Below are 27,160 nucleotides of genomic sequence, written 5' to 3'. Positions count from 1 at the left end.
ATGTCTGCCTGTGGCGCTGTGTTCAAGGTGTTCTCAAAGACGGGTGAGAGGATGAACCGGCAGTTTGTTGAGGATCGGGCCATGGTGATTGACCCGCTCCCTTTTATCTGGAATGTCAAAGGACCTGGGCCTCACTACTGTCTTGATATGAAGATGTCCCGGCTCAAAGGACTGGCCTTCGCCTTTGAATTCGGATCAGTGAACCCCAGGTAAGAGGGCGACTCTAACAACAAAAGGAAAGAGAAACCCATCCGGCCCAGTCTGAAAAGGGGAAGTAACTGACCATGAGAAAACCCGATTTAAACCCGATTGTGGAAGCTCTAAGGAGGGAGTCAGTTCTTGGCGAGCTCGGGCGTGGGTGTGGAGCTGCACACGGGCTGGGTCGTAGGCCACTAAGAACTGCTGCTGATTCAATTCCCCCAGGGGCTACAACGAGTCAGGAAAAAGATCTTGGAGTCATCGTGGATAGTTCTCTGAAGATGTCCACGCAGTGTGCAGAGGCGGTCAAAAAAGCAAACAGGATGTTAGGAATCATTAAAAAGGGGATAGAGAATAAGACTGAGAATATATTATTGCCATTATATAAATCCATGGTACGCCCACATCTCGAATACTGTATACAGATGTGGTCTCCTCACCTCAAAAAAGATATTCTAGCACTAGAAAAGGTTCAGAAAAGAGCAACTAAAAAGATTAGGGGTTTAGAGAGGGTCCCATACGAGGAAAGATTAAAGAGGCTAGGACTCTTCAGCTTGGAAAAGAGAAGACTAAGGGGGGATATGATAGAGGTATATAAAATCATGAGTGATGTTGAGAAAGTGGATAAGGAAAAGTTATTTACTTATTCCCATAATACAAGAACTAGGGTTCACCAAATGAAATTAATAGGCAGCAGGTTTAAAACAAATAAAAGGAAGTTCTTCTTCACGCAGCGCACAGTCAACTTGTGGAACTCCTTACCTGAGGAGGTTGTGAAGGCTAGGACTATAACAATGTTTAAAAGGGGACTGGATAAATTCATGGTGGCTAAGTCCATAAATGGCTATTAGCCAGAATGGGTAAGAATGGTGTCCCTAGCCTCTGTTCGTCAGAGGATGGAGATGGATGGCAGGAGAGAGATCACTTGATCATTGCCTGTTAGATTCACTCCCTCTGGGGCACCTGGCATTGGCCACTGTCGGTAGACAGGATACTGGGCTAGATGGACCTTTGGTCTGACCCGGTACGGCCTTTCTTATGTTCTTATGTTCTTATGCTCTGGGGTGGCATTCACCAGTGTGATAGTTACGCCCTCCTTGGAGAGGGCGCCGCTTGCTCCTCCCGTCGCTCCTGGCCAGCCCTGATAGAAGGGAGGTGGGACCGTGTCCCACCTTTCACCCTGCCCACTTTCAGGCAGGAGGCAACCGTGGGGTTGCTAGGAGGGAGCAGGGCCTGCAGCTCCCCAGCCACGCTATTGCTGGCTATTGGGCATGGGGCCAAGAGGACATGAGAGGGGCTTTGTCACCTCTCCCTATCCCCATCTTGTGTACCCTCCCAGGGCGTTCTCCCTCTACGTTTCAGAGCACCCCTCCTTCCCTCTAGGTGACATAGCCTACGCCAGGTTTATTACGAGCATCTATGATACCATCAACTGTATTCATGGTGTTATGCCCCTCTTAGCTTATGAGGGGCAAACACCATGAGGGCATACACCGTGCTGGCACCATTCCTAGCCTCAGGCCCTCTCGCCCACTGACTAAGAGGGTCTGGGGTGCTCAATCTAGGAGGGCGAGTCTTAGGCATGCTGTTTAAGGAGTGAGGTCGATGGGGTCCTCATGCTAGTAACAGAGGGTGGAGGCACCCAGGATTAACCCTTTAAAGACCCCCTCAAGACCTCTATCCACTATCTGATATCAGTCCCAGGACCTGCACTTATTGGTTCAACTGTCCAGGTAGCTCACCTGGGTCCTTTGCCTGCCTCCCCTCTGGTCTCGTCCTGTCTGTTTCCAAGGCTGCTGGTTGATCCCACTAAAGGCAGGCTGAGTACATTAAACATGAGCATATCGGTAGATACAATAAAGAGCCCCTCCAATATCAGGCCACCCTGACGATCAGACCTGGCTTCTTTTTCTTTTCCAGACAATCATTCCCAGTGACTGAGTTTCCTGAAAGGTAAAGAAGAGATTTAAGACCTTGCATAAACGTCAGCACCGATGTGTTGGGAAGGGATGTGCGTTATCTTCTGGGTTTATCGCTGGGTTCTTTGATGGCAAAAGCATCAATAGTTCTTTGCTCAGAAATAGTGCTTAGATGCTACACTGTGGGGCACTCTAGAAAAACCAGGACAACACTAAATCCTAGTGAGGCCTGGGCCCCATATAGCATTTTTCATCCATAGATTTTAAAACTCCTTTACACAGGCTAGTAAATATCATTAACTGCATTTTACAGAGGGGAAAACTAAGATGCAGGAAGGGGAAAAAATTCACCCAAGGTCACCCAGTGGGTCAGTGGCGGAGCTAAGAAAAAGATCTAGGTCTTCTGCATCCCAGTTCAGTGTCCTATTTGCTGGCCCCTATGCTGGATTTTTCTAGGATCTCAACGCACAAGAACAACCCACAGTATTTGCACAGGAAGTAGGGGAACACAATTACGAAGTTTCCAAAGGGGTGCGTATGACAAACACCTGGGAAGAATTTTTAGCCATGTACTTTCCAAAGAGATATTATCAATAGCAAAGACTTGTTGAGGCATCCAGCCAGAAGTCCTGCCTGCAGTATATGACCTAGTCTGTTCTCGAATGTTTTCAGTGTATGGGCTGAAAGAGAAATCCCTTCGTGGAACTATCCTGCTGCCAATGCCATCATTCCCAATCGCTTGCACCTCCATGTATTTCATTCTGGGGATTATTACCAGGAAGAGTTCTCCAGACCACAGGTGCTTCACACCTAGAGAATCACTCTGCTTTCTCCTGCCTAGTTGGAAATACCCAAAGCATTGGGACTTCTGTGACTGGAAGGACATCTACCCGGAGATTTTTCTTAATGGCACCCCCATGACTTAGTTTTTTTAAAACCAGTGATATATTTTTAGATGAGCTAGCCAGAGATATTCTCTACATGTGTTGTCACATTCCAGCTCCACAGAGAATTCCTTCCCCAACCTTTTTTGTGTATTTTTCAGTGGTTTCCATTATTATTTGCTAAACATCTTGTAACTTCTCCCTCCACGGATTCCAGTCCTTGCGTGTCTTCCCTTAATCCTGTGCATTTCACAAACAATCACTTGTTTGAACAAACCGGCTGATATACCGACTGCCTCAAACATTTGATTTTTTTCCCCCCAAAGGTGCACAAGCTGCGTTGTCACATGCAGTTGTTTTCTAGACACACCGTGCACCAGATCCCCAGCTGGTGTAAGTTGGTGTTTAACTCCATTAATGAATATGAGATACATGGTACTACCTTGATTTACATCGGCCGAGGCTCTGGCTCTCTCATTCATGTCACTTTTTAAGCCCTCATTTTTCTAAAGAGTATTATTTTGGGTGGTTTCCAATATACAGCTCCTCTAACCAGGCAGTGCTAGTGTTGAAACTGCCTCTATCTGTTGCTGCTTGTCAAACATGGTGATTACATCAGAAGCTAAAAACTCCAGACATTTTTTTGGGGAGGGGGAGGAGGCAGAGATTGGAAATAGTTTGATTTTTTTCTCCCTCTCTCATTCCTTAGGATCGTTAAACTTGACATCTCTTTAAATGAGCTGGAAGAACTGCAGCCTGAAGCGCTTTTTCCTTTTGAGAATCTCTCTGAATTGGATGCATCCCTCAATGCTTTAGGCGTGTGAGTATGACATAGTGTAAGTGATTGATGTGCTCTCATGAAAATGTTCTTTTCATAAAAAGGAGGGGAGGCATTTTTTTTTAATTAGAGCTCTGAAAGCGAGGGATTGTTAGGTCTGGCAAAATGTTGGCAGGTTTCTTCTCTCCTGGGTCAGCTGGTGTACCTTCATATGTAGCCTGCATCCCTCTGAAATTTCAGTTGTGATCTGCACCACATAACTCTGTCAATACCTCGCTCTCGAAATGCACCACTCTGGTATGCCAGTGCTAGTCTGGACCACAAAGGCATGTCTGGGTATCTCACTCCAAACCGGATGAGTGCAGCCATTTCTGAGCAGAGAGAGCTACTCGTTCCTAAAACATTAGTCATGAGGGCTCTGCAATGACCATGAGTGGAACTATCAAATTCATCTTTAGAATCATAGAATATCAGGGTTGGAAGGGACCTCAAGAGGTCATCCTGTCCAACCCCCTGCTCAAAGCAGGACCAACCCCAACTAAATCATCCCAGCCAGGACTTTGTCAAGCTGGGCCTTAAAAACCTCTAAGGAAGGAGATTCCACCACCTCCCTAGGGAACCCATTCCAGTACTTCACCACCCTCCTAGTGAAAAAGTTTTTCCTAATGTCCAACCTAAACCTCCCCCTTGAGACCATTACTCCTTGTTCTGTCATCTGGTACCACTGAGAACAGTCTAGATCCATCCTTTTTGGAACCCCCCCGCTTCAGGTAGTTGAAAGCAGCTGTCAAATCCCACCTCATTCTTCTCTTCTGCAGACTAAACAATCCCAGTTCCCTCAGCCTCTCCTCATAAGTCATGTGCTTCAGCCCCCTAATCATTTTTGTTTCCCTCCACTGGACTCTTTTCAATTTTTCCACATCCTTCTTGTAGTGTGGGGCCCAAAACTGGACACAGAACTCCAGATGAGGCCTCACCAATGCCTAATAGAGGGGAATGATCACGTCCCTCGATCTGCAGGCAATGCCCCTACTTATACAGCCCAAAATGCTGTTAGCCTTCTTGGCACCAAGGGCACACTGTTGACTCATATCCAGCTTCTCGTCCACTGTAACCCCTAGGTCCTTTTCTGCAGAACTGCTGCTTAGCCATTTGGTCTCTAGTCTGTAGCAGTGCATGGGATTCTTCCTTCCTAAGTGCAGGACTCTGCACTTGTCCTTGTTGAACCTCATCAGATTTCTTTTGGACCAATCCTCTAATTTGTCTAGGTCCCTCTGTATCCTATCCCTACCCTCCAGCGTATCTACCACTCCTCCCAGTTTAGTGTCATCTGCAAACTTGTTGAGGGTGCAGTCCACGCCATCCTCCAGATCATTAATGATGGTTATGATCTGAGGCTGGATTTGAACTGCTCTCAGGTGAAAGACTAGTACACTAACTCACTGCAGCACCAAGGCATCAGATAGAGAGGATTCTTCATTAAACTTCATGCATCCTCCCCAGATATAGCTTGTTGCCTTTTGAGGGTTCCATAGGATAGTGACTTGAAGGGAAGCCACAAAACCTTTATGTACTAGAGATGGATTTAAGCTGCAATATTCTGATTGTCTCCCAGATGCGTGGATCTGGGGTTTTGGTTGAACCTTTCATAAAGGCCATTTGCAAATCCTGCACCTGAGTTCAGATGTCCCTCAACCCTAAAAGTTCGAGTAACATTGGTTTCCAGAGTTTGGTTAGTTACCTCCATCATTGACCTGTATTATTCAGGAGCTCTACCTATTACTAATACCCTTCCCAACTGTTTTGTCTTTGGCTCCAGCATCAGAGGGATTGAAGTTCTTCCCAACCTCGTTGTATTAAACCTCAGTCATAATGCACTCAGAGACCTGAGAAGTTTAGAAAACTGCATCCACCTGTCTGTGCTGAATGTTTCTCACAATCAAGTGAGAGCCCTGGGGGACATGCCACTCCTGAGCAACCTGACGCGGCTTCACTTGGGTTCCAACAAGGTATTTTCCACCGGTGGCAGCGCACTGTGGTGTGCACATGGGCAGAAAAGATGGGTTACATACTCAAGGTAATCCTAGGGATCCTCTACCCAAGCTGGAATTTTAGTCAAGACACTGGGTTTAACACCTCTTCTCTTGAAAAGAATGATTTGGGATCTTCAACAATCACAAGTTGTCAGGAATAGATTTTAAGTCTCTAAAAGACAGCAGCAGGGCTGAGCAGGGCAGGCACTATGTTGTGTGGGACTTGGTATTAAGTAAGATGCGTGTAGACCACCCCGTTTATTCCCTTGCCTGTGACTGGACTCTTCCTTCCCACAACCTCTGCTCAACCAAGAGGAGAGGTAGGAATTCCACTTCTGGCTCCACCGCTGACCAAGCGATGGAGAAGAGACCAGGACACTGGACAGTCCGTCTAGAGCAGTGCTCACCAACCGGTCGATCGCGATTGACTGGTCGATACTGGAGGATTTCCCAGTCGATCGCGAACTCCGGCTGTGCAGTGGGGCTGCTGCTAAGACAGTGGCCGGCCCCACGCCACTTCCAGAAGTGGCCAGCATGGCCCCGCAGCCCCGGAGGCCATGCTGCTCCTGCCTGTAAGCACCATCCCAGCAGCTCCCATTGGCCGAGAATGGGGAGCTATGGCCATACCCCCGCCTGCACCCCAACTCTCTGCCCCAGGCTCAGCCCAGAGCCCCCTATCACACTGTGAACCCCACGGCCCCAGCCCAGAGCCCACACCCCCTCTCGAACCCTAACCCCTACCCCAGCCCGGTGAAAGTGAGTGAGGGTGGGGGAGAGTGAGTGATGGAAAGTGGGGGGGATGGGATGAGCAGGGCGGGACTTTGGGGAAGGGGCGGGGTAGATCCTGGGTTGCCCTTAAATTCAAAAAGTGATTTTGTGCGTAAAAAGGTTGGAGACCCCTGGTCTAGAGGTACAGTTTGTGGCACCATTGGGGGCAGGTAAGTAGGGAGGTCCCCAGCCTGTCTCATTTCCTGCTTTGTCACTGTTTCCTCCTCCTCCTGTTCCCCCCATAGCTGAGGTCTCTGGAAGGCATTCAGAATTTGCCCCAGCTCTGTGAACTCTATGTCCAGAAGAACCGGATTTCCAGCTTACTGCCTCTTTCTTCCTCATTGGCTCTCAATGTACTGGATGCTGCCAGCAATGAGATCAGCTCCCTACAGCAGGCCCTGCATGTGCTTGGAGGACTCCGCAGGCTGAGACATCTCAAACTCCAGGTGAGTTTGGGGCCTACAATAAAGTAGGGGAGGGATAGCTCCGTGGTTTGAGCATTGGCCTGCTAAACCCAGGGTTGTGAATTCAGTCCTTGAGGAGGCCACTTAGGGATCTGGGGCAAAAACTGGTCCTGCTAGTGAAGGCAGGGGGCTGGACTCGATGACCTTTTGAGATCCCTTCCAGTTCTAGGAGATTGGTATATCTCCAATTATTACCTTACCTATTACTAACAAGGCAGGGGCATTCAGATCGGGGTTGCTTGACCAGCTGCCTCTAATTTCCATATACGTTTACATACGAATGTCCACAGGATGGGGAGGTTGGAATAAAGGGAACGAAACTTGGCCAATTCTCATTCCGATTACAGATCTATGTATAAATCTGGGAGTCACCAGTTCACACTAGGCTACAAAACCTGCACACTTGGTAGAGGGCCACCCCAGGGATTGCTGTGCACTGAACCAGTCCATTCACCCACCCTCGTGCTGGTCTGCGGGTTCTAGCACTGCAGCCTGGGGGCTATTAGACTATCGAGTGCCGAGTCTGCGCCAATGCACCAGGGGATCAACATGATCCATGGGCCCCAGGCACTCCTGCCTGGTCTACACCTAAAAATTAGATCGACGTAGCTACATTGGGAAGGGCTATGGAAAGTTTTGCACCATGTAATTAGGTCAACCTAATCCCGACCAGGGTGACCAGACAGCAATCGGGACAGAGGGTGTGGTGGTGGGGGGGGTAATAGGACCCTATATAAGAAAAAGCCCCAAATATCGGTACTGTCCCTATAAAATCGGGACATCTGGTCACCCTAACCCCGACTGTAGACACAGCTGGGTCGATGGAAGAAGAGGTGCCTCTCAGAGAGGTGGATTTACTGCAGACTTGGCAGAAAAGCCCCTTCCATTGATGTAGGAAGTGTCTACGCTCCCGTGCTACAACAGCACAGCTGCCTCACCATACCTCTGCTGTTGTCGGGGATGTTGCTCCAGGGAACCGTTGGGTCAGTAATGACTTGTGCTTTATTTCCCCACAATGACTTTACAAGGGCAACCCGCTGGCCCGGGACAGCCGCTACGTCGCTGCAATCAAACAGGCCACTTCTGTGGAGACCCTGGACCACGCGCTTCTCAGGGACCCACCTCACCGCTCAGCCTTGTCTTTGTTCAGCTGGTCTCTACTCAGAGAATCAGTGGCCGGTTCGATGGACTCAGGTCCAACCAAGGAGGATCTGAAAAAATCAGCTAGTAGGATCTTCCTGGAGAGACTGCAGCGTAAGACGGAGAGCACTGAGCACGCTGTACATCACTTGCACAGCAGAATACTGTAAGGAGTGTATGGCCTTTCTCCTTGTTTAGGTAGTGTAAGGGCCAGGGATGCTGGAACAGGGCGGCCAAGGCCCCCCCACTTTTTGCCACGAGCCTGGCCCCCTGCCCCTCCTCTTCCCCCCAAGACCGCACCCCCCGGCCAAGCCGGAAGCTGGATCCCAGCATGGGCAGCTGTGAGGAGCCAGGGACCCTCCACCTGCCTGGGACAGGGGAGCCCAAGAGCAGCTCCTGGCCCGTGTCCCTGCCCCCGGGGCCCTGTTACCATGGCCCGGCTGCAGCTCTTTGGCCCCCAAGGCCCCGCCCCCAGGCTGGAAGCCAGAGCTGTATCGGGGTAAGAGACGCATGGGCAGCTGTGGACCTGGGCAAGGGACACGGGGGCGGGGACATGGGCCGGGGGCTGCTCTCGCCCCTTCCCCCAGGCAGGTGGAGGGGCCTGGGCTCCCTGGCCCAGATCCAGCTTCTGGCTTGGCTGGGGGGCGGGGCCTCAGAGGGAGGAGGAGGGGACAGGGGCGGGGCCATGGAGGGGACGGGAAGAATCTGTCGCCCCTGGAGGGATCAGAGGTCAACTTCAGTCTCTCTGACCATGGGAATGAGATTTATACATGGCAAGGGGTCATCTATAATACTCAGCTCCATGGCCAGGCTCCTGGAGATGTGGGGGAATTTGCCACTGTTAACGCTGTGCAGTGATGGGGATGTTTGTTGACACTGTTAATTGACACGGAGCGATAGGAGCAATTCTGCACGGCTAGAACCCTGGAGGAACAGGGGCATGTGCCTGGTATTTACTGTACAGTAAGTGCGTGGGCACTTTTTATCTTGTGTCATCAGCGGGGACTCCCCCATGTGACTCGCCTACATTTTAAATCCTCACATACTGCCCTGGATATGCAAACTCACAGGACGGCACCCAGGTGTTGTCATCCGAACATGCTGGTCAGATGCGAGCATGGCCCTTCGCCACGCAACTGCCAGCTAGGCTGAACCTATTGAGAAATCCTCCCTATGGTTCACAGTAGGGCAAGATTTCCCTCTCTCTCTCTGACAGGGACCTGCGGGAAGAGCTGAGAGAATACGAAGAAACCTTCAGAACAGAAGTGGATGGCTGCATAAGGTAACGTGAGCCATGTCATACTGACTGCATTTCATCAGTCTCAGGGGCCAGGAAGCCACACAGTGCTCTTCGCACATACTGGAAGTGAACCAACATCCTCCTCTGGTATTTAAATATTATTCCATGCTGCATATGGGAGACAGCATGGCCTAGTGGGTAGCGCCCTGGACTGGGACTTAGGGGATATGGGTTCTGTTCTCAGGTCTGCTGCTGGGTGATCTTGGGCAAGTCATTTTGCCTCACCATGCCACAATTTCCCCATCTGATCTCCTTTGTAAAGTGCTATATAAGAGCTAGGTAATGTTATTATATAGCATTGATATATCAAGATAGCCACTGGACTCGATGAAATCATAAGAGATGGGAACGATGTATAATCCTGCACTGGCAGGAGCGTGGACTGGATCACTGAATATGTCTCTCCATCCCTAACATCTACGATAGATCAGCCATCCCATCCCACTGTAGAGGACCCACTGGATATCAAACTGACATTATGTGAAGAGGTGCTTGATGAAGGCAGTTATGGCCCAGATGCACCACGAGACCGATGTCATTATTACTCCATCGCAATAAAACAACTTAGCTTAGAATCTTGCCATACAGATTGTGTCCAAAATGCAAACTGCAGCATGAAGGAGCAGCCCTCCCTGGGTTGTGCTAGGGTGATGCAGGATCGGTGCTAGGGTGTTCAGCTGATGCAGGAGGAAACAAAGTCTTTTAACGCAACGTCAAACCTTCTCCCTCTCTAGGTACATCGACGCTCTCCCATCTGAGGATTTCCAGGGCTTGGTTAATCCTCAGGAGATCCCGAATGCCATGGAGAAGTATCTGTTCACCAAGTTCTGGGAGAGATGGCAGCATGGCAGAAGGAAGCCGGCCAATATACCCTACAAGGAGCTGACCAAACCTGAGGAAGTAAGAAGTGTAATTGTTAGCAATCGTTGCGCCTGTCAAACGCTGCAGGCTCAGCTCAAGGGACCATTAGAGAAGTTTCCTTCTGATTGTCTTACAGTTCTGTGTGTCTAAAATATAACCAGGTGCTGGCAAGGGCAGGAGAGAGTGAGAGAACAGGTGAAGTGCAGAGAGCTGCTCCTAATTAAAACGAGGGCAAAAGGATTCTCCCCACAGTGGGGTCTACTTCTCATCTCAGTCCACTGCAGAGACAGTGGGTGAAATCCTGGCCCCACTGAAGTCAATGGGAGTTTTGCCATTGACATAAAAGGATCCAGGATTTCACCCAGTGACTTCTAAATGCTCGCCCTCTTCTGGGGTTCCCGCTTTCCCTTCCCTAACGTCCCAGTTGGCCTAAACTGAGCTCAGACACATTCCTCTGATGGCTGGGTGCCCTGGCAATCGCTGCAGTGAACTCAGGCAATTGGGGAAAATTCTCTGCTGTGTGGGAAAGGAGATTTTTAACCCTTTCCCTGCCAGTTATGTGAGATAAGAACGGCCATCCTGGGTCCATCTAGCCCAGTATCCTGTCTTCCAACAGTGGCCAATGCCAGGTGCCCCAGAGGGAATGAACAGAACAGGTAATCATCAAGTGATCCATCCCCTGTCACTCATTCCCAGCTTCTGACAAACAGAGGCTAGGGACACCATCCCTGCCCATCCTGACTAATAGCCATTGATGGACCTATCCCCCATGAACTTATTCAGTTCTTTTTTGAACCCTCTTATAGTCTTGGCCTTCACAACATCTGCTGGCAAGGAGTTCCACAGGTTAACTGTGCGTTGTGTGAAGAAATATTTCCTTTTGTTTGTTTTAAACCGGCTGCCTATTAAATTAAACCTGCTGTCTGAGGTCTGCACCTTATCACGGGCACTGTACGAGTCTCTGCTGCACAGGGGCTGGAACAATTTGTATAGTGGGGGTGCTGAGAGCCATTGAACCAAACTAAATACTGTATATGACGGAAACCACTTCAAGCCAGGGGGTGTGGCAGCACCTCCAGCATCCCTAGTTCCAGCGCCTATGCCACTGCATATTGGGCAGTCGGTGTGTGTTAGCCTGTACTTTGGCAGGGTCTTGCAGAATGTTAGGATTTCCTCATTGTTTTCATCAAACCAGTCTTGGTGCCGAGGAGTGGTGCCGACAGATTCAGGAGAAGTACAGAGAGCAAGACAAGGAACTGCTCCGGGCATTCATTGACCTAACCAAGGCCTTTGACTCTATCATTCATGATGCCCTATGGAAGGTGCTGTGTAGGTTTGGCTGTCCACAGAAATTCATTTCCATCATCAGGCCACTCTGTGATGGGATGACTGCCACCATTCTGGGCAATGGCTCAAAGACCAAACCATTCATCCTGCACACTGGTGTCAAGCAGGGCTATGTCATTGCTCCGACACTCTTCTCCATTTACCTTGCTGTGATCCTGATCCTCATCCGTGACTGCCTTTCTGATGGAATCGGGATTATCATATGGATGGCCAACTCCCCAGTCTTCAACATCTCCAAACAAAATCTAAGATCACGAGAACTGGCATCACTGATCTGCAGTATGCAGATGATTGCATCATCCTTGCACACACAGAGGCCGACCTGCAAAGTGCTCTAAATCTTTTCGCAGCTGCCTATCACAGCCTGGGTCTCTCTCTCAACATTGGGAAAACCAAGGTACTTTACCAGCCCTCATCTGCACAAACTACTCTTCGCACTCCACAAATCACCATCAGCAGAGAACCCCTGGAAAATGTGGACAATTTTCCATATCTTGGCAGACACTTCTCCCAAACAGCCAGCATTGACACAGAAATCAAATACAGGATCCGCTGGGCCAGCACATCCTTTGGAAGACTACTCAAATGAGTCTTCAATCATAGGGATCTGCAAACAGGCACCAAGATCTTGGTTTACAAGGCAGTTGTCATCCCCACCCTTCTCCATGGGTGTGAAACCTGGGTAACCTACAGACGACATCTCATGCGGCTGGAGTGGTTCCAGCAGCGCTGCCTCAGGAGGATTCTCAGGATCGACTGGGAAGACCGACGACTAACTTCAGCTTTCTCTCTGCAGCCAACATCAGCAGTATAGAAGCGCAGGTCATGAAACACCAACTCCGCTGGGCTGGCCGCTGCCTGCGTATGCCTGACACTCGCCTCCTGAAGCAAGTGCTCTTCTTTCTGTTAAGTCAGGGAAGAAGGGCTCATGGAGGGCAGTGGAAGCGTTTCAAAGACATATTGAAAGTGCACCTTGAAAAGGGAGGCATCAACCCAACAAACGGGGAGGACTTGGCACGGAACAGTACACGGTGGTGCCGCACCATACGCCAAGCCACGGCTCACTTTGAGGAGAACAGAGGTACTCATGAGCTCCGGTGGACCTCCCGCAGGCATAACTGCGGAAGGTCCGCCGGAGCCAAATGCTGCCCTGCCGGGACAATGCCGCCCCACGCGCCTGCTTGGCGTGCTGGGGTCTGGAGCCGGCCCTGCTCATGAGACAGAGAAGCAACAAAGGAGGAAAGAAAGGGCACAACACGCAGCCAACAACTATGTCTCCTCCATGATCAAACCTGTTACTTCTGTGGGAAAATCTGAAGGGCATGAATTGGGCTCCTCAGCCACCTAAAAACCCACCAATGAACCTGTAGCAGGTCGCTGACTCACCGGCATGACGCCTCCTGCTGGTCATCTGGGAATTAGCTCATTCCAGCACTTGGCACGCCTCCTGCTGGCTGGTGTCTTGCCTGCCTCAGGCCCTGTGTCCCTCCCAGACCTTGGTGCCCCTTATCTTGAGGTTCTGCCCACCGCAGTACCCCCACTCGCTGGGTCTCCCCTCCCAGGGGAACTCCCTCCCCCTATGCCCACCTTGCCTCAGAGGCTACTGCCAGTTATCATCTAGCCCCTGTTCTCTGGGGCACACTGCAGTCTGTAATGGCCATTCATCACTGGCAAGGGGGCTGCACCTCTGCAGCCCCTGTACCTGCTTAGGCCTTAAACAAGGCCTCAGCCTGGGGAGTTGCCAGGCTGGAGCTCCCCAGCTCCTCTTGCCCTTCAACAGCACTGCTCTGCCCTAGGTACCCCGTGTTCCCAGGCAGCCAGGCCCTTCTCCCTCCAAGGCTGGAGTGAGACTGTTCGCTGTCTGGTCCGGCAGCTCTTTTATAGGGCCCAGCCTGGCCCTGATTGGCTGCATCCCAGCCTCTTCTTATTGGCTCTCAGCCCCAGCCCTCTCCAAGGGCTGGCTTTTAACCCTTTCAGGACCAGAGCGGGGTGACCGCCCCACTACAGAACCCCTTTGGCAGACATCATCCTCACATCGAAGAAGGGTCAGGGTGTGACAAAGTGCGGGCAATTGTCAGGGGAGTTGGAGAAAGCTGATGGGGGTAATTGAAGTTAATTATCTAATCAGGTGTGGAGGAGGGGCTAGGTGAGCTAAAGAGCCAATTATCATTCTTGAGCTGATAGGCTAAGAAGGGCGCAGGAAGGAAGTGAGAGGAGAGAGAGGCACAGGGCTGGGTTAGCTGGATGCCACTCTCACAGAGATGGGACACCGCACTGCTTCATGGGATGGTGAACGTGTTCATGGAGGGAAGGTAAATGAATGACGTGGTGTGGAGTCAGCAGTTCCCATGGTACTAAAAGGCAGGAGGGGAGCAGCCTCTGTGATGCAGAAGGAGCTTATGACAAGTTACAATGCCAGCGTGAAGGGAGTTTTTTCCTTTCTCGTGTGAGTGCTGAAGGTCTAAGGGGCAGTAATTAAGTTAAACAGCTCTAGTGGTAGAAGCAAACCCTTGATTCACTAGGGGAACAAAATCAGGTTAGACACGATGTCTGTAAAGAGCCCATGTCCTTCCTATTGTTCCCACAACAGCTACCTTAGTTAACTCAAGTTTAAAAAATCACATACCCTTCATGATCGCTCTTTGTTGGCTCTTGTGCATTTCACTCAGCTGGCCATGAAAAAAGGCTAACGGCCTCACTTCGGTGTCAGACCCTGCCCCGGATTCCCTTTTTCCAGAGAGGAAAAACCACCACAGTTGCTGCCTTTGAATTACTCTCCCCTGCTGAGGGCTGAGTTATTAATGTAAAATAAGGGTTTAAATAAAAACTAGACTCTCCCAGCCTTCTCCACCAGCCCAGCAGTACTTTCTGCCCCTCATAATGCTCTGTAACCTGGGCCAGTGGTCCATTCTCCACTGCCTTGGCACAAGGGTGCATGATTACACTGGGTGCCGGACAGTGGAGAATCAGGCCCCTAATTTAGTTAGTTTAAGCAATTAGCAGCCTCTTAAGTGCCCCTACTGTTGGTAAAGGGGTAAGCACCTTCTTGGACAAAGTATTCAGGCCAAGATTTTCAAAAGTTCCTAGGGGGGCTTTCTGAGTGCCCCGTTTGGGGTGCCCTATAGGGGCTTGACTTTCAGGGGGTGTTGAGCACCCACCTTCCAAAAATCAGCCCCCTCCCAGGTGTCTCACCTTGTTGTTATATGGAGATTTGGGCTTCTTCTGTTCCCGAGTTGCTTGGTTTGTTTCTTTGAAGCAGCAGGTTGCAGTTGTTTGGGCTGCTCTCCAAGATGGCGGCTTGTTTTTGCACCTCACAGTGAGAAGCCAGTGACCAGTGGAAAAGAATCCCTGCCCCTGCCGGTGTAAGCTTGCAGGCACTTCACGGCACCCACCCTCACCTTGCATCAGGCAATGGTTGATCAATGGCTGCTTTTCTTGTCACATGGCCACAGGAGGCCAATCATGTGCCTCCTCTGCACACTTTTTTCAAAAAGCCATCAGCTTATAAAACTGGGCAACCAAACTCACTAGTCACTTAAAAATATTGTGGCCTGTCATCTTCCAAAACCCTGCCCCTTTCCCTACACTTCAAGAAACTTGTCTATCATTTATGTTGGGTGTAACCCACAGGCCATATGGACCCCGATGCATTTGTGAAAATAATACTGAACCACAACAGTTCACTGTACCTTATTTGCTCCTACACTGCTTGGAATTTTCCCTTGCAGAATGGTGACTGAGTTCATTTGTGGGGGTGGATGAGATGGAAAGTGGGTCATAAAAAGTCTAGACAGATGTGGCCTCCCTAAAGAGACTCAATCTTTATTAAACAGGCCAGAGCCTCGGCCTGCATGAAGAGACTGGGTATGAGCTAATAACAGAGCCATCTCTGGGCTGCACCATCTTTAACTCTTTCAGCTTGCAGCACCGTTTCTACAACTGTATTTTCAATAAACGAACAGTTATTTTTGCCTTTTTGTGGGCAGGGAACTCATTGTGTAGAGTGTGAATTTCTGCTGGCGAAATATGCTGGTTTAGCAGCCCTGGAGACTGAAATCCTCTGTTTTTGTACCAAACAGCTGCAGCATGGACTATGTTAGTGCATGATTTTACCACATTGTAAGCTGGTGGGCTATCTCACTAGCCTGTGTGCCAAACAAACACTCTGCAGCCACAGGATTTCACTTTCTTTCTTTCTTAGAATCATAAAATATCAGGGTTGGAAGGGACCTCAGGAAGTCATCTAGTCCAACCCCCTGCTCAAAGCAGGACCAATTTCTTTCTTTCTTTCTTTCTTTCTTTCTTTCTACAAAAACCTGCTTAGCATCTCAGGACAGGTCTACATTACAGCCTAAGTCGATATAATTTACGTTGTTCAGGGGTGTGAAAAAGCCACCCCCACCCCCAGCGACGCAAGCGTTGCGTTGTCCACGCCACTGACATAGCTTCTGCTTCTCGCCAAGGTGGAGTAATTATGCCGATGGGAGAACGCTCTCCTGTCAGCATCCAGACAGGTTTCAGAGTGGTAGCCGTGTTAGTCTGTATCAGCAAAAACAACGAGGAGTCCTTGTGGCACCTTAGAGACTAGCCAGTTTATCTGGGTATAAGCTTTCGTGGGCTAGAACCCACTTCATCAGATGCATGGAGTGGAAAATACAGTAGCAGGTATAACTACACAGTACATGAAAAGATGGGAGTTGCCTTACCAAGTGGGGGGGCAGTGCTAACAAGACAATTCAATTAATAGTAGAATACCAAAGGAGGAAAAATCACTTTTGTAGTGCTAATGAGAGTGGCCCATTTCAAACGGTTGACAAGAAGGTGTGAGTAACAGTAGGGGGAAATTAGTTTTTGTAATGACCCATCCATTCCCAGTCTTTAATCAAGCCTAATTTAATGGTGTCCAGTTTGCAAATGAATTCCACTTCTGCAGTTTCACATTGGAATCTGTTTTTGAAGTTTTTTTGTTGAAGAATTGCCACTTTTAAGTCTGTTATTGAATGACCAGCAAGATTGAAGTGTTCTCCGACTGGTTTTTGAATGTTATAATTCCTGATGTCAGGTTTGTGTCCATTTATTCTTTTGCGTAGAGACTGTCCGGTTTGGCCAATGTACATGGCAGAGGGGCATTGCTGGCACATGATGGCATATATCACATTGGTAGATGTGCAGGTGAATGAGCCCCTGATAGTGTTACTGATGTGGTTAGGTCCTATGATGGTGTCCCTTGAATAGATATGTGGACAGAGTTGGCACCAGGGTTTGGTTCCTGGGTTAATGTTTTTATTGTGTGGTGTGTACTTGCTGGTGAGTATTTGCTACAGGTTGGGGGGCTGTCTGTAAGCGAGGACTGGCTTGTCTCCCAAGGTCTGTGAGAGTGAGGGATCGTCCTTCAGGATAGGTTTTAGATCCTTGATGATGTGCTGGAGAGGTTTTAGTTGGGGTCTGTAGCAGGGTGGTTACCTGCTCCTGCCCTGAGGGGTTAAAGCCAGCCCTGCAGAGGGCTGGGTCTGTGGAAGGAAAGAGCTGGGTTGATTGGGGGAAGCAGCTGGAGCTGGGCTATGCCCCAGCCAGAGCCCAGCTGGCCCTATAAAGAGGCTGGGAGCCAGGAGCTCAGGAGTCTCTCTCTGTTTGTAGAGGGAGATGGGCCTGGCTGCAGGGAGCTAGACATGAGGTACCTGAGTGAAGCAGGGCTGAGGAAAGGCAGAGGAGCTGGGGAGCTCCAGCCTAGAAAGCCCCAGGCTGCGGCCTAGCAGTGGGCCAACAGGTACTGGGGGTTGCAAAGGGTAGCCCAGGGGTAGGCCAAGGCAGCAGGTCCAAACCCCTTTGCCGATGATGAGTGGCTGATACTGCAGTCTGCCTCAGGAAACGGGGGCTAGATGGAGACTGGGCAGTAGCCAATACTGAGGCAAAGGGGGGGATAGTGGGGTGGGGGTTCCCCTGGGAGGGGGAGACCCAGTTAAAGGGGCACCGGGGTCCTGGGAGGGACACGGGGGCCAGTAGCTGGAAGGCGGGTCACCGGCCTGCAGAGGGCGCTCTGGGCTGGCAGTGAGCTAATTCCCGAGGACAACCAGCAGGAGGCGCCACAGGGGTGAGTCGGCCCGTCTACAGGGTCTATAGGTGATGGCTAGTGGCGTTCTGTTACTTTTTTTGTTGGGCCTGTCTTGTAGTAGGTGACTTCTGGGTACCCTTCTGGCTCTTTCAATCTATTTCTTTACTTCTCCAGGTGGGTATTGTAGTTTTAAGAATGCTTGATAGAGATCCTGTAGGTGTTTGTCTCTCTCTGAGGGATCAGAGCAAATGCTGTTGTATCTTAGAGCTTGGCTGTAGACAATGGATCGTGTGATGTGTTCTGGATGAAAGCTGGAGGCATGTAGGTAAGTATAGTGGTCAGTAGGTTTCCGGTATAGGGTGGTGTTTATGTGTCCATCCCTTATTTGCACTGTAGTGTCCAGGAAGTGGATCTCTTGTGTGGACTGGTCCAGGCTGAGGTTGATGGTGGGGTGGAACTTGTTGAAATCCTGGTGGAATTCCTCAAGGGCCTCTTTCCCATGGGTCCAGATGATGAAGATGTCATCACTGTAGCGCAAGTAGAGTAGGGGCATTAGGGCGTCTTCACCTGACGTGCCGCTGTAGGGCTGTAGGGTAGACTTGCCCTGAGTTGTGTCCTTTCCCGCGACATGGGTTCTTCTGCAGGGGCCTAATGTTCTTAGTGCAGTCACCAAAGAGAACAGAATCCAGTGGTCAGAAATACCCATGCATTAGTCCATTTGGGTGAACACCAAATGTTCACAGTTTGCTTTTGGCTGAGATATCAGCACCCAAAAGTTTGGGTGGCTTTTTCACACTATCTAGATTTCTTGGTGACCTGGAAACCTCACAAGATCAGTCTGTTTCATGAGGTTTCTTAATTTTCTGCAGCTGGACAGGCTGGAAATTCCACAAGACCAGCCTTACATCTGGTACTTTGACACTTCTGGTTCTTAACTGGAGCCAAAAGTGTAAAAAGGGAACCTATCCAAATGTGTACTCAACAGGATTGATTCCAGTACTGTCAATCAAAATAATAATGTGTCAAATCATGTTGTCCTCATTCAGTTTTTACTGAGGGCAGAAGTTAGGCTTCTGTTGTTCCTCAAACAAACTTCCAGCAATGTAAAAAATGAAAGGACACCTTCATAAGGAGGAAGGGGGATAATAGGCTACCCTAGACCACATCCTGATTTCTATATCCCCTCCTTAAAGTACTGCTAGCTGCTCAGATTCTGTAGCATGAGCAAGGTATAAATGCAGAGATGACTAGATTAGCTGTAAAGAGAGAGAAGAGTTTGAGATGACACCAGCCTTGGGAGGCAGGACAGTGGATTTGTCAGTGGTGATATGGGAAGGAAGTTTTGAAAGGATTAAGAATTCCTAAGGCCTCCTGGTAGATGGAGGTGTTTGTCTCTTTTTGAACATCTCCATGATGGTGCTTCCAAACCTTCCTTGGCAGTTTTTCCTATTGTTCTAAATATTAGGATTATTATGCTGTTTTATCCAAAACCTGATGCTGAATGGGTCCATTGCTACTTCTTTTGCTCTCATTCACGAGGGGAAAGAATTGGTTCTCTTTCTCGTAGCAACATCTCAGTATGTAATTGTACACCAATATTGAACATAACAATGGCCATACTGGATCAGACCAATGGGCCACCCGACCTAGCCCAGTATCCTGTCTTCTGACAGTGGCCTATGCCAGATGCTTCTGAATGAACAGAACAGGGCAATTATTTGAGTGATCCATCCCCTGTTGTCTAGTCCCGGCTTCTGGCAATTTGGTTGACCCCTCCATTGTAGAGCCTGTGCCTTTAATAGATAAGGGTGTGAGAGAGTCCTCCTCATGTCACAACCATCTTTATTGGCTATACTCAGCCAGGGCTGAGTAAGGGAGAGAAGGAGCCTTGTGTCTCCAGGGCTGGGAGACGCACTGGGATTTTTTGTGGAAGGCATGTTTGTGTTGGGAGAATTGATGGAGAATGGAACTGTGAGCAAAGTCTACAAACCTGTCACTCAAGCAGACCTGAGAATCAAATGGAGCCCTGCATTTGATGCTGGCTTGTGTTTGTGTGATGTGAAATCTGCTGTAGGTCTCTTTGCACTGCTGCAGGGAATCCCTGGGCGACATAATTGGCATAGCCAGCCCTCCTCTCAGCCCCTGGGGTAGGAGACATGTAGGGGGTGGGCTGAGGACAGGAGGAGTGGGCTGAGAGCACTGTGGACTAGCAATCCCCGCAGGCAGAGACAGACCTACATGGGCACTCGCAGCTGGGGTGTTGGTAAGAGCAGCCTTGAGGATAGTGGAGCCACAGTCAGCTCATTTCTGGCTCCTCCGCCTCTTCTGAACCCAGTCTGCACTGGATGCTTCCAAGAATCGAGCCCCCAGTGACCAGCTGCCTCCAAACATTGGAGAAGGCAACAGACATGTCACGGCATGAAGGGGCATATAGAATGATCAGCGACTCATGCCAGTAGTTCTCCCAGCTCTAGTGATGGCCTCTTTCCTGATACTTTACTGGCAACATCTGCCTTCTCTGCACTCAATAACTCCCTGTCAACAGCTGCCTCTCTTGCAGAAGGAAACTCAGCGGGCTTGCTTCTCCGATATCTTAGTCTTCATGGAATTTGCAGGATTTTCAATATGTCATCCAGAAGGGTTTGGTATTTTTATCTTCTTCTCCTTTTAAGCTATGTCCCAGTGTTTGGAGGGACTTCAGAAGAATAATAATTCTGAAATATGTTACAGTTGCGCGGGCTGACAAATTTATAGATCCTTGCCTGTCGTTTTGCTTCTTCCTATTGTCAAGGTCAGTGGGAAGGGAAGTAGATGTGTGATAGAAATGTTTGAGATGCCAAAGATACGGCGTTCTGAGGACAGTCCCTTGGATGACAGATTGCAGAACCAGGAGAGTCTGGTTCTAATTTTGATTCAGAGCAAAGCAAAAAAAAAAAATTACGGCGAGAGAAAGCATAGGATTGTTTTATGTCTTGTTATCTCTGCATCATGTGGATTTATGCTGTGAACTGTTGGAGATGATGTTGTGTTTGATAAATCTCACTTCTTTTAGTCAAGTATTTTGCAAAAGGCAAGAGTGAGGAGACTGTGGTGCTGATTTTGAGATGGGCCTGACTCAAATACCTGTATCAAAATGCCCCAAACTTTGGACAAGCTCAGACCTGGATCCAAATTTTGTAACTTAGGCCCATTTGTAGTTTGTTCATTTGTCCGTTCTTTCCTGTGTTTGTGCGTTCTTTTCTTCTTTCCAATTCATTTTGGTTTATTACGTATTTTCAAGAAGGATAACAGCCGTGAGCTGTGCAAAATGTTCATTGTGAAATATGAAATCATGTGACATTTGCTGGCATTTAGAACAAATTCAAAACTGACCCCAGGTTCTTGGAAAGTTTTTTGCTCAGATTCCTGAGTCCAGTTTCACCTGGGGTTGTTTTGGTCTTCATAAGAGCTCCCTCTAGGAAGCCAGCCACCCCATTCTGTATTCTTGGAATGGTAGAGGAATTGCTGGACTGGATCAGACCTGGGGTTCCTCCTGTCAAGAGTCCTGTTTGGCACAGTGGCCAGTACCAGTTGCTTCAGAGGAAGGTACAAGAACCCTTCAGTAGAAAACTGTGGGATAATATGCCCCCCAACCCCTGCACTAGGTCTCATCCTTATCTCTAATAGTTAGAAATGGGCTTAAACCCTGAAGTATGAGACTGAACCTCCCTTCTTCAAAATGTCTGTAATCAACTAATTATGATAACCGTGGATGTTCTTGATATCCACAGCCACGTCCCTTTTTGAAGCTTGCTAAGTTCTTGGCCTCAAGGCCTTCCAGTGACAATGAGTTCCACAGGCTAATTACACATTTTGTGAAAAAGTACATCCTTTGGTTATTTTCGAATTTACCACCATTTAATTTCACTGAATGTCCTCTTGTTCAGGTGTACAATACAAGGGAACAGAAGTTCTCAATCTACCTTCTATCACAATCGTCATTTTATGGACTTTTATCATGTCCCCTTTTATTCATCTCCTTTCTAAGGTTAAAACCCCAGTCTTTTCAATCTCTCTTGAAAGGAAATTTTTTTCATGCTCTTGTTCATTCTTGTTGTCCTTCTTCGAACCCCTTCTCATTTAGCAATATCCTTTTTTGATGGGGGCTGACCAGTTCTTCACATAGCGAACTGAGCCACCCAAGTGGTGGCAGTAAGGGGATTAATAGAGAGGAAACTCTTACTCCAGTCAAGCAGCTTAGACAGCTGAAGCAGGTGCCTTCAGCGGCTCCATCTTCTGTGATTTTCCTCGTCTTCTTTATATCAATGCCCTTTGTCAGTTCTGACCGTGTGACTCAAAGCAGTTGCATCCAGGGTGATGGAAAGGCTGTATCCTGACCACCCCCTGTGGTAGATTCCCAGTGCCTTGTCATTTTAAAGGTCACAGCCTCAGGGTTTCCACCTCCTTCTTCAGGAGCCTGTTCACCCAAGTGAGTGTCATCAGTGCAGTGACCATCAGTCCGCTGGGCAAGGTATTTCCAGCCCCTGCTGTCAAGGACAGCATCTGTATGTTAATCATCTATGTTTTGCTGTTACCTCTAAATGCTCCCATCAGGTGTGCAGGGAATAAAAAGGCCAGCCCAGGTGAAAGGCAAGGAGCTGCTCCATCTCCGAGATGTGTTGAGTGTGTGCAGCTATGCCAGGAATCTGCTAAGCTCTGCGGCTCCCTTCAGAATGAATTCTGAGAAGATGAGATAACTGGCTTGATTCTCCACAGGCTTTACACTGCTTCCTCCGTGGAGTGGGTACATCATGATTCTGCTTGGGTACCATCTCGCACCCCCGTTGCACTCACTCAGCCCATGTGGAAATGGCTGTGCAAGGTGGCGGGGGATTGGGCCCACTCTTGGGATTTATTGCACGACAAAGCCCTTTTGACGTTCAAGTTTTACACGGGTTGTGAGCTCTCTGGGGCAGGGCCATCCTTTGATTCTGTGTTAGTGCAACACCCAACACAGCGGAGCCCTAATCCACGACTGCAATGCAAATACACATCATGTCGCTATTTAACCTCACTAGCTTTTGGTCAGTTGAACAAAAACGGGTGCAAAACGTCAGGGCCCGATCCGGTAAGGTCCCTTACTTATGCAATTAGCCCTTATGCAAGCAACCCCAGCTAAGACAGTAGAAACTTCCCAGGGCACACAGGTAACCCCCTGCCTTTTGCAAAACTATTAAAAGAAAATCCCTCGTTAACCTCGAGGGCAGTGTTTCCCAAACTTGGGACGCCGCTTGTGTAGGGAAAGCCATTGGCAGGCCGGGCCGGTTTGTTTACCTGCCGTGTCCGCAGGTCTGGCCGATCGCAGCTCCCACTGGCCCAGTTCACTGCTCCAGGCCAATGGGAGCTGCTGGAAGCGGCGGCCAGCACATCCCTCGGCCCGCGCCGCTTCCCGGGCATAAGGGTCACATCACTGAAGAGCCTAGTGAGTTGAGACTCATGCTTAGTAGCCTGAAGCCATGCAGCTTTGTACGATTTCCCTGTCACAGCTCCCAAACTGGGCTAGGCCTAGTCGGTGCTTGGCGGGGAAGCTCCAAGGAGCTGCTACAGGCTGCAAGAATTGGGGAGTCACTAGGAGGTGCTCTTTCTCTCAGCCAGGGTTCAACCAGCATCCATCCCTGCCAGGTGTTAGTGGGCTGGGGTTGCTATCATCTGACTGAGACATAAGTCTACGGTCATTAAAGATCCCATGGCAATTTTTGTTTATAAGAGCAGGATGTTAATTCCAGTGCCATGGCCGGTTTAGGGGATTGTATTCAGCCTAACTGAATCCCTGTTGCATCTTCTAAGATGTGCACTGAGTGAGTGAAGGACTTTTTGGTGCCTCAGCCTCATGGGCCTGGTGGGTATCGGGGCGGCTCGATGTATTTTGCCACCCAAAGCACGGCAGTCAGGCGGCTTTCGGCGGCATGCCTGCGGGAGGTCCGCTGGTAACGCGGATTCGATGGCATGCCTGTGGGAGGTCTGCTGGTAATGCGGCTTTCGGCGGCGCGCCTGCGGGAGGTCCGCTGGTAACGCGGATTCGGCGGCATGCCTGTGGGAGGTCCACTGGTAATGCAGATTTGGCGGCATGCCTGCGGGAGGTCTGGTGGTCCCGCGCCTTCGGCGTACCTGCCACCGAATTGCCGCCGAAATCGCGGGACCGGCGGATCTCCCGCAGGCATGCCGCTGAAGGTAGCCTGACTGCTGCCCTTACGCCGACTGGCAGGCCGCCCCCCACGGCTTGCTGCCCCAGGCACGCGCTTGGTGCGCTAGTGCCTGGAACCGCCCCTGTGGGTATAATAGGTCAGGGAAGGCTCCGATCCAGGACGCTGGGCTGGGGCTGCTCCAGGGCCGCCCAGAGGATTCCGGGGGCCCGGGGTCTTCGGCGGTGGGGGGCCCTTCCGTTCCGGGACCCGCCGCCAAAGTGCCCCGAAAACCCGCATCGGGAGCCCCCCGCCGCCGAATTACCGCCGAAGCGGGACCCGCCGCCGCCGAAGCGCAGCCCGGTCTTCGGCGGTAATTCGGTGGCGGGGGGGTCCCTGCCGCGGGCCTTCCGGGCCCTTAGGCGGCGGGTCCCGGAACAGAAGGGGCCCCCCGCCGCCGAAGACCGGGCTGCGCTGCGGCGGCGGCGGGTCCCGCTTCCCCCCCCCCGCCCCGGCCCCGCCCCCGGCGGGTCCCGCTCCCCCCCTGCCCCTGGTCCCGGTCCCGGCCCCGCCCCCGGCGGGTCCCGCTCTGCCCCCCCGCCCCTGGTCCCGCCCCCGCCCCGGTCCCGGCCCCGGCCCCGGCCCCAGCCTCTTACCGAGCGCATCTCCGGCGGGGCCTGAGCTCCGTCCCGCTCAGAGCCGCGTGGTGAGGGGGCGGGGCTGTGAGCTCCACGCTGAGTGGAGGCAGCTGCCCCGCCCCCTCCCCACGCCGCTCTGAGCGGGGCGGGGCTCAGGCCCCGTTGGAGCTCCCAGCCCCGCCCCCTCACCACGCGTCTCTGAGCGGGGCGGGGCTCAGGGGCTCCAGGAGAGGGGCGGAGGCAGGAGCCTCCGCTCTTCTCTTGGGGGCCCCTGCGGAGCCCGGGGCCCGGGGCAAATTGCCCCCTTTGCCCCCCCCTCTGGGCGGCCCTGGGCTGCTCGGGCCGGCCGGCCCGGGGCTCTCTGGCGGCGGAGGAAGCTCATGGTTCCAGCTGGCCCAGGGCTTCTCCGGCCATGGGAGGTGGGAGGCGACAGGGCTCAGGGCTCCTGCCACAAAGGGTGGGGCAAGGTGTGGGGCAAGGGAGTCAGCCTCATTGAGGGGAAAATCTGTGGGTTTTTTTTTTTTTTCCTAACCCTGTTCTCAGAAATGGCTGAAACATTTGTGCTGAATTTCAGCTGGCAGCAAAAACCCAGCATAGAAAATTTCTGTCTTAACGGTTAACGTTTAGCAAAGTTATAGGAGACCTAAACCAGGAACTTGTAGCCTAGAGTGTTGGACAGCTATAACTATAGGGATTGCTGGCAGCGCTGCCTATAATGTGTGTAACTAATTATAACCTAATGGTGTCCCTTTAAATGACCAGGTATCTTTCATTCGGCCTGATTTCTGGTCATGACAGATATCAGGACTCTGGTCTTCTGGTCTGAGTGCCTGCTGTGAGAGGCTGGGCCCTTGGGGCTTTTGCTTGAATTTTCTGGGATCCAGTGGGTTCTGGCACTGTTCCAATGCTGATTAAGCTGGTTTACCAGATTGCTTGAATCAACAGATGTTCCGCTGTCATTTCCAAAGGTGTGTGTGTCTTAAATGAACTTCTTGTATCCTCTTGCAACGGAAGCCATTTCTTACCGCACAGGTCATGAGGTGTTGATCAGTCCCCAAGGTGCTTTGTGGCTGACTGAACTCCAGTGGCTGATGTTGCTCAGCGTCTTGCAGGATTGGGTCCACAGTTTGTATCTAGTTTGGTTACTGTGGGTCCCATTTTCCCCTAGACTAAGCAGATAATTAATTCCACCCACTCATTTAACGCATCCTCTCTAATTGTTACCATTTGGTCTTGGGATCATCACTGGCCTTGTTACATTTCATTGCTCCGTTTCAAATCATCTAACATCTGCCACGTGGCCTCTCCTCGAATGCCGCTGCTGTAGTTGTCAAACGGCGCCTGTAATTGATGTGTGACGGGGGCACGATGCAATTCCAGCCCAGCTTCCCAGTCCCATCATGCTGTCGTGTCCTGCTAGCCTCGTGATAGATCACAGCAGAGAGATTTCCCTAGAGCTCCTTGAAGCCAGTCAGCCGGCCTAAACGAAATGTGTTCTGCATTATCCCGAGGGGTTTGAAATGGGTTGGTGTGGGGGAGGTCTGCGTTCTTTCTGATCTGGTTTAATCTCATTTATTTAGTGGCCTTGCTCTTTGTTGAGGAATTTTTTATTCTCTCAAACCATTCTCTCTCTCCTGCATGGGCCCATGGGCCTTCCACTTTGTTGCATTTAAAAGAAAAATGTTCCAAGTGGCTCTAGCTTTGGTGAAAGGGGCTGGTCTGTTTAACTGCAGGGGAAGGGAATGGGCCAGGCCCTTGAAGCCCTGCTTAAGAAAACCAAAGGGCCCCACCCCTCAGCTAGAGGGGAGGGATGAGCAGAGAAGGACTGGAGTCAAAAGGGCTGAGTCAGGATCAAACAAGCAACCAAATTGCCAGTGGGAGACACTGATTAGCGAACCCCAGGTGACGCCCTCTGCCCTGAGGAGTCTAGGGAGTCAGAGGATGCTGTCTAGTGGAACTCTGCTTGGATAAGGGAGTGAAAACAGGCCAGCCTCTTTGGTTGGGGAGGTGGGTACCACCAGACCTAAGAGAATGGCCTACTCCTTGAGCCCAGGAGAAGGGCCTTCGGGAACAGAGGTCAACAGAAAGGGCCAAAGGAAAGGGATCCAGAGGTGGAAAAGAGAGAACCAGTGGTGGGACACTGGGCAGGGAACCTCAGACAGCACCCCAGGTACCCTGAAGGGATTGAGGCAATTGGCAGACGTGGTCTGGTGGAACTTTGTCCTGATATAGGAGTGAAAGGGAGCCAGCTTTGCAGCTCAGGAGACTAAAGTCCCCTGCTTATCCACCGCACAGGCAATGGCAGGGGAAACTTACTCCCCATCAGCTCCTGTTGATGATTGATGCTGTCCTGGCAGGTTCATCCGAAGGTCATTCAGAGCACATGGCCCTTTTTCTCTTGGCACCTCTGATTCTGCCAGCCACAGGGCCCGTTCTTGTTGTGGCAGTTTAAAGGCCTGGACAGCTCATTTTTGTGTTTTTAAGTTCTTCGAGCTTTTACTGGCCATGTGCAATGAAGGTGTAAAATGCAATCATTCTGATTGGGTGGCAGTTTCCATCCACTTTGCACTAATTTTTTACACGTGCTAAGTGACCTATGCACATGGCAGTGGAGAAT

General features: G+C 50.5%; 1 protein-coding gene across 1 annotated transcript in view; it reads left to right on the top strand.

The window, feature by feature from the left end:
* The window catches only part of LOC123344279, a 40,732-nt gene continuing 13,572 nt past the window's right edge, over window positions 1–27,160 (top strand). Inside the window, exons 1-7 of the mRNA XM_044980316.1 lie at window positions 1–209; window positions 3,711–3,821; window positions 5,599–5,788; window positions 6,826–7,026; window positions 8,073–8,350; window positions 9,401–9,466; window positions 10,219–10,384. Coding sequence (XP_044836251.1) covers window positions 1–209; window positions 3,711–3,821; window positions 5,599–5,788; window positions 6,826–7,026; window positions 8,073–8,350; window positions 9,401–9,466; window positions 10,219–10,384 — 1,221 coding nt within the window. The remainder of the gene's footprint in view (window positions 210–3,710; window positions 3,822–5,598; window positions 5,789–6,825; window positions 7,027–8,072; window positions 8,351–9,400; window positions 9,467–10,218; window positions 10,385–27,160) is intronic.

The sequence above is a fragment of the Mauremys mutica genome, chromosome 1 (genome assembly GCF_020497125.1).
Source record: "Mauremys mutica isolate MM-2020 ecotype Southern chromosome 1, ASM2049712v1, whole genome shotgun sequence".
Lineage (NCBI taxonomy): Eukaryota > Metazoa > Chordata > Testudines > Geoemydidae > Mauremys > Mauremys mutica.
The sequence above is the reverse complement of the archived record's forward strand: the minus strand, read 5'-3'. Positions and strand labels throughout refer to the sequence as shown.